Source organism: Oncorhynchus masou, chromosome 2 (assembly GCF_036934945.1).
Source record: "Oncorhynchus masou masou isolate Uvic2021 chromosome 2, UVic_Omas_1.1, whole genome shotgun sequence".
Taxonomy (NCBI): Eukaryota; Metazoa; Chordata; class Actinopteri; order Salmoniformes; family Salmonidae; genus Oncorhynchus; species Oncorhynchus masou.
The window spans coordinates 47732113-47745883 of NC_088213.1; the positions used below are offsets into that span (position 1 = coordinate 47732113).

General features: G+C 40.4%; 1 protein-coding gene across 7 annotated transcripts; it reads right to left on the bottom strand.

The window, feature by feature from the left end:
• Positions 1–143: 143 nt before the first annotated feature.
• On the bottom strand, positions 144–8281 carry manea (mannosidase, endo-alpha). Of its 7 annotated transcripts, none has more exons than XM_064925490.1 (5): positions 8191–8281; positions 5973–6615; positions 5749–5858; positions 3608–3684; positions 144–3307 (listed from the first exon to the last, which is right to left on the bottom strand). In XM_064925490.1, the coding sequence occupies exons 2-5, from the start codon at positions 6502–6504 to the stop codon at positions 2674–2676; spliced, it is 1353 nt and encodes a 450-aa protein (XP_064781562.1). In that variant the 5' UTR covers positions 6505–6615; positions 8191–8281; the 3' UTR covers positions 144–2673. The 7 variants fall into 7 exon arrangements, with proteins under 7 accessions (XP_064781562.1, XP_064781544.1, XP_064781580.1 ...); XM_064925472.1 differs by lacking the exon at positions 8191–8281 and adding an exon at positions 8115–8185; XM_064925508.1 differs by lacking the exon at positions 8191–8281 and adding an exon at positions 8111–8160.
• Positions 8282–13771: the final 5490 nt, after the last annotated feature.

Below are 13771 nucleotides of genomic sequence, written 5' to 3' on the forward strand. Positions count from 1 at the left end.
AACGCGCATTACAAGAGATAATGTTGAGGCTGATTCGTAGGACGTAACCCAGGTTGGTAATGTTAATATGACAATGTTTGCCCCTTTTGTTAAATGTCCTGTATTTAAAGAAATAAGGAAGGAAAACCCTGAAATAACAATAGTAGCCTAAATGTACACAATGTTTATTTTAATTAAGGATGTATATATGCGTGCATTATGGTTTACAATTAACAGAAACTTAGCTGCTTTAGTCATTGGTATGTACAGTGCCTTCAGAAAGTATTCACACACCTTGATATTTTCCACATTTTGTTGTGTTACAGCCTGAATTTAAAATGGATTATATAGATATGTTGTCATCACTGGCCTACAAAAAAAAACAATGTCAAAGTGTAATTATGATTTGACAAATTTTGACAAATTAATAAAAAATGAAATGTTGAAATGTCTTGAGTGAAGAAGTAAGTATTAAACTCCTTTGTTATGGCAAGCCTAAATAAGTTTAGGAGTAAAAATGTGCTTAACAAATCACACAATACGTTGCATGGACTCACTCTGTGTGCAATAATAGTGTTCAACATAATTTTTGAATGACTACCTCATCTATGTGCCCCACACATATCTAAGGACCCTCAGACAAGCAGTGAATTTCAAACACAGATTCAACCAAAGACCAGGGAGGTTATACAATGCCTCTCAAAAGGCACCTATTGGCAGACAGTATATACAGTAGTGCAATGAAGTAGGAACTGTCACATTGTGGTGTTTTGTACAGACCCAGGTTAAGAATTTCCTAGACAAAAAGCATATTCAATTCAGACCCTCCTTTAAAAGTGCTTTATAGCCCAGGAAGGGGTTTAAATCTGGGTAGCCCCTAACAGTGAGGGGGGGAAAGTATTTGATCCCCTGCTGATTTTGTACGTTTGCCCGCCCACTGACAAAGAAATGATCAGTCTATAATTTTAATGGCAGGTTTATTTGAACAGTGAGAGACAGAATAACAAAAAAATCCAGAAAAAACGCATGACAAAAATGTTGATTTGCATTTTAATGAGGGAAATAAGTATTTGACCCCCTCTCAAATCAGAAAGATTTCTAGCTCCCGGGTGTCTTTTATACAGGTAACGAGCTGAGATTAGGAGCACACTCTTAAAGGGAGTGCTCCTAATCTCAGTCTGTTACCTGTATAAAAGACACTTGTCCACAGAAGCAATCAATCAGATTCCAAACTCTCCAATATGGCCAAGACCAAAGCGCTCTCCAAGGATGTCAGGGACAAGATTGTAGACCTACACAAGGCTGAAATGGGCTACAAGACCATCGCCAAGCAGCTTGGTGAGAAGGTGATAACAGTTGGTGCAAATGGAAGAAACACAAAAGAACTGTCAATCTCCCTCAGCCTGGGGCTCCATGCAAAATCTCACCTCGTGGAGTTGCAATGATCATGAGAATGGTGAGGAATCAGCCCAGAACTACACGGGAGGATTTTGTCAATGATCTCAAGGCAGCAGGGACCATAGTCACCAAGAAAACAATTGGTAACACTACGCCGTGAAGGACTGAAATCTTGCAGCGCCCGCAAGGTCCCCCTGCCCAAGAAAGCACATATACATGCCCGTCTGAAGTTTGCCAATGAACATCTGAATGATTCCGAGGACAACTGGGTGAAAGTGTTGTGGTCAGATGAGACCAAAATGGAGCTCTTTTAGCATCAACTCAACATGTTTGGAGGAGGAAGAATGCTGCCTATGACCAAGAACATCATCCCCACCGTCAAACATGGAGGTGGAAACATTATGCTTTGGGGGTGTTTTTCTGCTAAGGGGACAGGACAACTTCACCGCATCAAAGGGATGATGGATAGGGCCACGTACTGTCAAATCTTGGGTGAGAACCTCCTTCCCTCAGCCAGGGCATTGAAAATGAGTCGTGGATGGGTATTCCAGCATGACAATGACCCAAAACAGACAGCCAAGGCAACAAAGGAGTGGCTCAAGAAGAAGCACATTAAGGTCCTGGAGTGGCCTAGCCAGTCTCCAGACCTTAATCCCATAGAAAATCTGTGGAGGGAGCTGAAGCGTCGAGTTGCCAAACGTCAGCCTCAAAATCTTAATGACTTGGAGAAGATCTGCAAAGAGGAGTGGGACAAAATCCGTCCTGAGATGTATGCAAAACTGGTGACCGACTACAAGAAACGTCTGACCTCTCTGATTGCCAACAAGGGTTTTGCCACCAAGTACTAAGTCATGTTTTGCAGAGGGGTCAAATACTTATTTCCCTCAATAAAATGCACATCAATTTATATTTGACATGCGTTTTTCTGGATTTTTGTGTGGTTATTCTGTCTCACTGAAAAATAAACCTACCATTTAAAATTATAGACTGATCATTTCTTTGTCCGTGGGCAACATACAAAATCAGCAGGGGATCAAATACTTTTTCCCCTCACTGCCCAAATATAAGTTATACATTAAAGTACAAATCATTATAATCATATAAAGCAGGACAAATACCACACAATTCAAGGCTGCCCTTTCATTAGTTAATCTGTAAAACCATGATAATGTTACCATACAGGACAAAAAGTCAATATAGGTTTCTGTTTCATGCACTATTGTTGTCAAATTCTATAATCTATATTGTGTAAGACAATTTCTGGTCAGATTTAATGTTAGGCCCTTACTTTTTGTATCATTCTAGCCATCTCTTCCTTTCATTGCTAAATATTGCTGCCCATTTGCGAGTCACCTCTAAATAGACAACAGGCTTGTGTGGCAAGTAGTCTAGGTACACAGTCTGGCTTGTTTTTGGAATTGCCATCTCAATCTGGGTTCCCTCATGCCATTCATTAAATGATGTTATAGATATAATATCAGCACCTGCTTCTAGGGCTGCACTCAGGGCCATTTCATAGTACTTCCCATTAATGCGGTTGCGTGTATTCTGGAAATTCCAAGGCCTAATACTGGTGTCAATATAACCTGGCCCCACACTCGGAATGAACAACAGGTTGTTGTCTTCACAGAATGTTTTAATGGACTCCCAATTGCGGTGAGTGGAGCCATAGGAAAACCCATTAGTGGCAAAGTAAGTGTAGACTCCGTCGAAACCTGCCGTGACGATATCCCTCTTGTGTTTCTCTTCAACAAGAAGGGCTATGAAGATACCATCATAGGGAGTATCTCTAATGCTACTGCTTTTGGTGTGTTTAAGGAGTTTTGCCCACTGTTCTGAGTTGAGTAGATAGGAATCGTAGATGTAGAATAGAGGAAGAAACTTGCCAGTGTTTGTTCTATGCCTGTAGAATGCAGGGTGCTCACCATATCTTCAGATAGAATGACAGGATTACAAATTAAGTACCATTTTACAAATAGGGTCTACTTACAAAGTTTAAGAAATAGACATGATCTGATTGAGTTAGGCATTGGGCTGTTCAATCATATACAAATTCATAAAGCTGAGGTAATATTTTAAACATTGCATATATAAGGTATTACTGAACAAATAAATTAGTTAACCTGGGGTAAAAACTTATGTTGAATAATAATATAAGTGGAACTCTATTGATACTGACAAGACTAAAGGCCAATCAGAAATATAAAATAAGGAATGATGTAATACTTACTTCTCTATGATGTACTTGACATTGTTAAACATACTCGTTTCATCTCTTCCTTTGTATGGTTCAATGTGAAAAGCAACCTGTGTAGTAAACACAAATCAACAGTAATATGGAAAAAAAGAGGCAATGGATTTGTGAACTGAAAAATAGCTTTATTTTTATGTTGTCAAAGAACACATGTACATTGGGGTCCAAAAGTATTCACACCATAAAGATGAGAAAAATGACTGTATTAAATAATTCAAATACTGACCTATATTGTGTGCTAAAAAAAAATGCTCAGAGAAAATGGATTTAGTTTAACAAGTAATAATTTATTTTCTCAAAAAGGTAGAAGTCGAAATGATTGACACCCGTTTTCAATACCTCACCGAGCGAGGATAACGGCACTGAGCCTTTTTCTAAAATATTTTAGGAGTTAGAAAACACATGGAGCGGGGGATCTTAGAACATTCCTCACAGAATCCTTCCAGATCCTTGATGTCCTTTGTCTGCGCTTATGGACTGCCCTCTTCAATTCAAATCACAGGTTTTCAATGGGGTTCAAGTCCAGAGATGGAGATGGCCATTGCAAAGTGTTGATTTTGTGGCCAATGAATCATTTCTTTGATGTGTGCTTGGGGTTGCTGGAAGATCCACTTGTGGTCAAGTTTTAGCCCCCTGGCAGAGGCAACCAGGTTTTTGACTAAAATATCCTGGTACTGGGTAAAGTTCATGATTCCTCTAACATGGGCCCCAGAACAAGGGGAAGCAAAATAGCCCCATTTATTTGTATTTTGACAGGGAAGACATATTGAGACCTGGGTCTCTTTTCTAAATGTGCCCTGTATAATACAATATAAAATACACATTAAAAACAAAATATATATTACAATACAAAAGCACAGCCATCCTAAGCACAAATAAAACATCACAAATCCCTAACCCTAACCCTAACAGTTACATTCCTCCACAAATAAATTGCCAATCAATATTTTATAATTGCCCAAACGGCACCAGAACATCAAGATTAAATCTATTTAGAATTTTGTTCCAGCAATACGGTGCATTAAAACTAAAAAAGTATTGAACTAGCTCAGTGGAGACCCTAGGAACCAAGTGTTAACCAATCCTGTGAACAAGTGAGTCAACTCAGGTGATCCACCACCAAGCAAAAGAGCCCCATAACATCAAAGATCCACCACCATATTTTAAAATAGGGATTGGGTTATTTTCTGCTCATGCATTCTCATTTTGACATCAAAGAGTTGTATTTTCTTGTCATCCAACAAATGTAAACACCTGGAGTTTGCTAAACGGCATTGGCATTTGCCACTTGGATTGGAACCGGTGCTGTGGTCAGATGACATGAAAATAGAGCTCGTCGGGCACGCACACTAGTGGTGGGTTTGGCATCAATGAGAAACCATGAGCAGAAAATAACCGCATCGCTACTGTAAAATCAGGTGGTGGATCTTTGATGATATGGGGCTATTTTGCTTCCACAGGTCCTGTGGCTCTTGTTAAAGTCAACGGCATCATTGCAGCAACTTTTCCTGGACCCCATAATAAATACAAATACAAACGTCACCCAGTATCAGGATATTTTACCAAAACCCTGGTTGCTGAAACTGGCCACAGGTGGATCCTCCAGAAAAACAATGACCCCAAGCACACAAAGAAATGGTTAATTGGCCACAAAATCAACATTTTGCAATGGCCATCACAGTCTCTGAACTTGAACCCCATTGTAAACCTGTGGTTTGAATTGAAGAGGGCAGTCCCTAAGCGCCGAAAGATATCCAGGATCTGGAAGGATTCTGTATGGAGGAATGGTCTAAGATCCCTCTCAATGTATTCTCCAACTCATAAAACATTTTCTAAATAGGCTCAGTGCCATTTTCCTCGCAAGGTGCGATATTGAAAGGTATTGAAAACAGGGGTGTCAATCATTTTGACCCCTATTTCCTCTAATTGCTTTCCTTAAGCAATTGTATTAGTACAAAATAGAATATCCCCATTTCTTTGAGCATAGAATATAGCTCAGTATTTTAATTATTTATTTTGTTCAGTCATTGTTGCTCATCTTTTTAAAGGTGTCAAGAACTTTGAACCCCACTGTATTATGAGCCATGCTTGCTCTTTTCATTGATTATCATACACACCTTTACATGATATGCATGTGCCACCTCCAGTATCAAAGGCACAATGTCATCTGTTGGCTCACCGTTTTCATCCTTCATGCCAGGTGGATACCAGGAAACAGCAAGAACACCTAGAAATGCACAGACTGAGTTATTCAACTGATGATGAATGACACGGCAGACTTGGGTCTTACCGTAGCAGAAAAATACTAAATTAAATGTAATTACCAACATCAAAGCCTTACCAATAGCTCCTGCTCGCAGTTGCTTCATGTGAGCTTCAATAACAGAGGGGTCCCTGGAACTATAAGCTCCTAAAGCAGGATAGAAGTTAGCCCCAATGTCATCTGGTGGGCTGTGTCTCCCTCTTGGGTATCCTGCTGCCACCTTTGAATCCCAGTGTGGCAGAAGAGGGTGGTCCCAGTGAATGTACTTTCCATCAAACTGAGTGTTGCCATACCATGTGTAGTAAAAGGCATGAATATTGTAGTTTGGAGCAGGGAATTGCCTGAGGGCAGCCTCTACGTTCTTGACCCTCTCAGAGTCTATGTCATTCATTTTGGTCAGTGCTTCAGGGACGACACTGTCAATATTACCAAGCATTTTTTGAATGTCATTTTTTCCAGGTCCTTTGATATTAGGGAACAATTCGGGACCAAAAACGCTTCCAAATGGAGAATATTCTGGTGTAAAGGACTTTAAAACAACTGTTACTATGAATATGAGCAACACCAAACCAATAAATGTGGAGCAAGATCTTCGTCTAAACCTTGCCATTCTTCAGTTAATGCTTGTTGTGATCCACTGTCCATTCTTGGGAGAACTGTTAACATTAGGGGTTTTTGGGCTTATTGTTGTCAATGAAACTTGGCTGGTCCATTCTACAAACTGAAATGCAGAAACAAAAAACTGGTTGACTAATTATCCATTCATGATAGGGCAGGAATACCTTACTGACAATGAAATGCAAGTGACAGAATAGGGACAGTGTTCCCCCAAAAAGAGTGAGGATCATTTCTAAAATGAAGCAGTTTGTATTTGACCAGCAGAAAATGAATGGTGGTGGACCATGGTACGCTAACCCAATGTTAACTTGTATGCCTTTCCCTAACTCTTACTGAAACTATGCCTGACTATAACTTTCATTAATTCTGACCCCTATGCCTACACTTTCTGCAGGTTAAATATCCACTTCCTTATTATTACTTAACATTAGTGTCTACATTAGCAGGCCTATCATGCATGAATGCTACAATTAAATAAAAACAACAAAACAGGTCCCTGCCACTTGTATTGGTGTACAGCTGAGGTATGTTGCTAGGGAAATGTAACAGACATGTAATGGAGGTAAGGAATGCGACTTTCTTCTACAATTGCCAATGTAATTGTTTATTACCTAAATATTGATTTTCAGTTTTAGTGTGAGAAAGAATCAATAGTCAAATTCAACCCCACTAAAAAGTACCGACAGTGCTCTCTAGATCCAAGGACTGACTGTCCATGAGATCCAAAAGTTAACCATATTTTGACGATATTTACATTCGAGTCATTTAGCAGAGATAAGGATTACGTGCCTTTCTCAAGGACATATCGACACTAGCAGAAGCCTTTTTTCCCAGAGAGATTTACAGGGGCAATTGGGATTACGTGCCTTGCTCAAGGTCACAGGCAGATTGCGAAATTGATCTGTTTGTGGATTCGAAACAGCGACCTTTATTTTGGTTACTGGCCCAACGCTCTTAACCGCTAGGCTACCTGCCGACCCATTTAATTACATTCGTGTTGCTTGTAAACAATGAATAAATAAAATCGTATATTTTGGGTTATGATGAAGACAGAAAGTTGTAGTAAATCGTGAGACATACTTGTATTCTCCAAGAAGCAATGGGTAGCCTAAATATCAAGAATTGAAAGAACATTGCAGCTTCCCAATTCCCAGACACTACGTGCAATGTGCTAACGTTAACAGTTTAATCTTTTCTTATTGCATGTCAAGTGATATGCCGGGAAGGCAATATTGCAATGTGAAAGTATGTTATGATTATTGTTTAATAGTTACATTGTTACAACAACCAACATTTCAGTGCGCTATGCGGAAATCCTACATTGAAATTATACTACCGGAAGATTACTAAGTAAGAAACGCATTTGCCATTAAGTCGAAATGAAGCTATATTCTTGCAAAATACGACAATTCAATTAGCAAGGTTAACATTACCAACATTCATTTTCTTGCTGTTGTTCTCTCCGGACATTGCTGCATTGAACTTTAGACTGGACAGGACAGCAGAAATCCGAATGAGCTACATAGCGTATTATCTATTTTGTCCGAAGCACACTAAAATGTTGGTTTCACTGAATTAAACATTAGGTCACAGGGTACCTACATACGCTATACGCAAGACAATCTACTTGTGAATTGACACGATGCATTGTTCCTGTTCAAGATTTGTCATAGCCTACCTTTAACATTGTGTTGGTGACATGTGACGGGTTTCACGTGCTGCGTAAGTAGACGGTGTATAGATCTACAAGTCATCTTACCTAATGCCAAAGCACTCTATGATCCATCTATGTTATTGAAGATTTGTGACTCTGCGCTGCGCTCAAGCGAACAAAATTGAACAAGCAATTTTAAAACAGTAGTCAAGGGTGCATTACCAAAGCATGTCGCCCTCAATCTTTCAAGAAGACGTATTGCATTAAACCATCCAGCAAAATATTAGTTATGAATAAATATTGTATTGTGCATAGTGTATGTAAATTGTTTGTTTACTTCCACGAGCAAACGTTTTTCTATGTGATACCACAGAGAACCCTCTACATTACGCAAATGACGTAATAAAGGAAAGACAATATTTTCGATCCTCTCACAAGAAGACTATCCCATTTTGCCAGCTAAAGCCAGTGGTGAGTAAAAGCATTGATATATTCTAATGTACTTCACCCATGTATTTGGACTAGGGACACAAGTAACTAATTATTGAAATACTGAATGACATGATTTTGTTGCCTTTTGATAAAACACATTTAAGGCTAAATCCAACTCCGGAATCCAAATTGTATAATGCCTTCCATTGAGTAAAATGACGTTGAAAATAGTCATTTTCCAGACTTTGAAATCCACTCATTTTCGGGTTTGAATGAAAGTTGGAAATATGTATTTTTCTGACGTTGAAGTCACGTTTTCTGTTCTATACTGAACAAAAATATAAACACAACAATTAAAATGATTTTAATGAGTTACAGTTTACACAAGGAAATCAGTCAATTAAAATAAATTAATTTGGCCCTAATCTATAGATTTCACATGACTAAGAATACATTATGCATCTGTTGGTCACAGATACCTTTAAAAAGTCATTATCTGGTGTGACCACCATTTGTCTACTGCAGCGCAACACATCTCCTTCACATAAAGCTGGTCAGGCTGTTGATTGTGGCCTGTAAAATGTTGTCCCCCTCTTCTTCAATGGCTGTGTGAAGTTGCTGGATAATGGTGGGAACTGGAAAACACTGTTTTCAAATTCTCTAAAATGACGTTGGAGGTGACTTATGATAGAGAAATGTAAATTACATTCTCTGTCAACAGCTTTGGTGGACATTCCTGCCGTCAGCTTGCCAATTATATGCTCCCTCAAAACTTCAGACATCTGTGGCATTGTGTTGTGTAACAAAACTGCACATTTTAGAGTGGCCTTTTATTGGGGTCTTGCTTTAATAATAGTTCAATCAGACCTTCTTGCTGAGTACCTGAGACTACCATTTGAATAGGAGTAGTTAAAACAAACTAATAATGCAGAAACAATCTGGACCCTCTATTTCTGAAACTATCCGCCGCCATTGTCGCAACCCCTATTACCAGCCTGTTCAACCTCTCTTTCATATCGTCTGAGATCCCCAAGGATTGGAAAGCTGCCGCAGTCATCCCCCTCTTCAAAGGGGGAGACACCCTGGACCCAAACTGTTACAGACCTATATCCATCCTGCCCTGCCTATCTAAGGTCTTCGAAAGCCAAGTCAACAAACAGGTCACTGACCATCTCGAATCCCACTGTACCTTCTCCGCTGTGCAATCTGGTTTCCGAGCCGGTCACGAGTGCACCTCAGCCACACTCAAGGTACTAAACGATATCATAACCGCCATCGATAAAAGACAGTACTGTGCAGCCGTCTTCATCGACCTTGCCAAGGCTTTCGACTCTGTCAATCACCATATTCTTATCGGCAGACTCAGTAGCCTCGGTTTTTCGGATGACTGCCTTGCCTGGTTCACCAATTACTTTGCAGACAGAGTTCAGTGTGTCAAATCGGAGGGCATGCTGTCCGGTCCTCTGGCAGTCTCTATGGGGGTGCCACAGGGTTCAATTCTCGGGCCGACTCTTTTCTCTGTATATATCAATGATGTTGCTCTTGCTGTGGGCGATTCCCTGATCCACCTCTACGCAGACGACACCATTCTATATACTTCCGGCCCGTCCTTGGACACTGTGCTATCTAACCTCCAAACGAGCTTCAATGCCATACAACACTCCTTCCGTGGCCTCCAACTGCTCTTAAACGCTAGTAAAACCAAATGCATGCTTTTCAACCGATCGCTGCCTGCACCCGCATGCCCGACGAGCATCACCACCCTGGATGGTTCCGACCTTGAATATGTGGACACCTATAAGTACCTAGGTGTCTGGCTAGTCTGTAAACTCTCCTTCCAGACTCATATCAAACATCTCCAATCAAAAATCAAATCAAGAGTCGTCTTTCTATTCCGCAACAAAGCCTCCTTCACTCACGCCGCCAAACTTACCCTAGTAAAACTGACTATCCTACCGATCCTCGACTTCGGCGATGTCATCTACAAAATTGCCTCCAACACTCTACTCAGCAAACTGGATGCAGTTTATCACAGTGCCATCCGTTTTGTCACTAAAGCACCTTATACCACCCACCATTGCGACTTGTATGCTCTAGTCGGCTGGCCCTCGCTACATATTCGTCGCCAGACCCACTGGCTCCAGGTCATCTACAAGTCCATGCTAGGTAAAGCTCCGCCTTATCTCAGTTCACTGGTCACGATGGCAACACCCATCCGTAGCACGCGCTCCAGCAGGTGTATCTCACTGATCATCCCTAAAGCCAACACCTCATTTGGCCGCCTTTCGTTCCAGTACTCTGCTGCCTGTGACTGGAACGAATTGCAAAAATCCCTGAAGTTGGAGACTTTTATCTATCTCCCTCACCAACTTCAAACATGTGCTGTCTGAGCAGCTAACCGATTGCTGCAGCTGTACATAGTCTATTGGTAAATAGCCCACCCATTTTCACCTACCTCATCCCCACACTGTTTTTATTTATTTACTTTTCTGCTCTTTTGCACACCAGTATCTCTACCTGTACATGACCATCTGATCATTTATCACTCCAGTGCTAATCTGCAAAATTGTAATTATTCGCCTACCTCCTCATGCCTTTTGCACACAATGTATATAGACTCCCCTATTTTTGTACTGTGTTATTGACTTGTTAATTGTTTACTCCATGTGTAACTCTGTGTTGTCTGTTCGCACTGCTAAGCTTTATCTTGGCCAGGTCGCAGTTGCAAATGAGAACTTGTTCTCAACTAGCCTACCTGGTTAAATAAAGGTGAAATAAAAAAATATATATAAAAAAAGGGAGGAGAGTAGGGTCAAAGAGGAAGAATCAGGAAACAGGAGGGAGAAGGATTTAGCAGAAGTATGAGATTATAGGATAGAAGAGGAGAGAGTAGTGGGAGAGAGGGAACAAAGATTGCGACACCGCATGACCATGTGGGTAGGGTTGGAGGAGATGAAAACTGAAAAGGAAACAAAGCAGTGATCAGAGACCTGGAGGGGGGTTGCAGTGAGATTAGTAGGCCAACAGCATATAGTAAAGATGAGATTAAGCGCATTGCCTGCCTTGTCGGAGGTGACTGGGAAAGGATGAGGTCAAAAGAAGAAAGGGGTGGATAAAAGGCAGACGTCGGGAGGTTGAAGTCACCCAGTACAATGATTGATAAGATAATTTGTTGATGATTGCTCACCAAGGTGTCAAGCTCATTGGGGAACTCTAATGGCACCTGGTGGGAGATAGATGACAATGTTAAGCTTGAGTGGACAAGTGACAGCATGGAATTAAAATGAGTAGATGGACAGGTGAGTGAGGGAGAAAAGAGAATCTCCACTTAGGAGAAATGAGTATGGTTGGGCGGTATCCAGATGTTTACATCGTCATACGGTCCTTCTCTTATCCCGAGATTTACGGTATTACCAGCTTAGTACACAAGGGGTTGGCAAAAAACCCGCAAAAAAAGCCCATTGGGCATGTATTACCAGAATGCTAACAACATTTTCACAAGTAATAGTCAAGTTCAATGGAGGCAGCTAGCTAAATATGTTAACGAGCTCAAATGAAAATAAGTAATTTTATTTCTCAACCAATAATAAAGTATGTCATAGAAACGACGGGGACGAAGCCCAAAACAAACACGTGTGTGTGTGTATGTGTGTGTGTGTATTAGAGGTCGACCGATTAATCGGAATGGCCGATTTCAAGTTTTCATAACAATCGGAAATTGATATTTTTGGATGCCGATTTTTATTAGTATTATTTTTTTACAACTTTATTTATCGAGGCAAGTCAGTTAAGAACACATTCTTATTTTCAATGACGGCCTAGGAACGGTGGGTTAACTGCCTTGTTCAGGGGCAGAATGACAGATTGTCACCTTGTCAGCTCAGGGATTCGATATAGCAACCTTACGGTTAACTAGTCCAACGCTCTAACCACCTGCCTCATGAGGAGCCTGCCTGTTACGCGAATGCTGTAAGAAGCCAAGGTAAGTTGCTAGCTAGCATTAAACTTATCTTAGTTGATGATATTACTGGTTTACCTAGCGTGTCTTGCGTTGCATATAATCGATGCAGTGCGCATTCGCGAAAAACGACTGTTGTTGCTCCAACGTGTACATAACCATAAGCCTCAATGACTTTCTTAAAATCAATACACAGAAGTATATATTTTTAAACCTGCATATTTCGCTAAAAGAAAGTTTAGCAGGCAATATTAACCAGGTGAGATGGTGTCACTTCTCTTGCGTTCATTGCACATAGTCAGGGTATATGCAACAGTTTGGGCCGCCTGGCTCATTGCAAACTAATTTGACAGAATTTTACGTAATTATGACATAACATTGAAGGTTGTGCAATGTAACAGGAATATTTAGACTTATGGATGCCATCCGTTTGATAAAATACAGAACGGTTCTGTATTTAACTGAAAGAATAAATGTTTTCTTTTCGAAATAATAGTTTCCAGATTCTACCATATTAATGACCTAAGGCTCGTATTTCTGTGTGTTATGTTATAATTAAGTCTGATTTGATAGAGCAGTCTGACTGAGCGATGGTAGGCACCAGCAGGCTCGTAAGCGTCCATTCAAACAGCACTTTCGTGCGTTTTGCCAGCAGCTCTTCGCAATGCTTCAAGCATTGCGCTGTTTATGACTTCAAGCCTATCAACTCCAGAGATTAGGCTGGTGTAGCTGATGTGAAATGGCTAGCTAGTTAGCAGGGTGCGCGCTAATAGTGTTTCAAACATCACTCGCTTTGAGACTTGGAGTAGTTGTTCCCCTTGCTCTGCCTGGGTAACGCTGCTTCGAGGGTGGCTGTTCGAGCCCAGGTAGCGGCGAGGAGAGGGATGGAAGCTATACTGTTACACTGGCAATACTAAAGTGCCTACAAGAACATCCAATAGTCAAAGGTATATGAAATACAAATCGTATAGAGAGAAATAGTTATATAATTCCTATACTAACTACAACCTAAAACTTCTTACCTGGGAATATTGAAGACTCATGTTAAAAGGAACCACCAGCTTTCATATGTTCTCATGTTCTGAGCAAGGAACTTAAACGTTAGCTTTCTTACATGGCACATATTGCACTTTTACTTTCTTCTCCAACACTTTTTTTTGCATTATTTAAACCAAATTGAACATGTTTCATTATTTATTTGAGGCTAAATTGATT

Coding starts and splice junctions, on each gene's coding strand:
- manea (XM_064925490.1), bottom strand. CDS start 6,504: ATGGCAAGGTTTAGACGAAGATCTTGCTCCACATTTATTGGTTTGGTG. Junction 5,859..5,972: donor ACTGCGAGCAGGAGCTATTG/GTAAGGCTTTGA, acceptor GTGCATTTCTAG/GTGTTCTTGCTGTTTCCTGG. Junction 3,685..5,748: donor CACATGCATATCATGTAAAG/GTGTGTATGATA, acceptor TTTACTACACAG/GTTGCTTTTCACATTGAACC.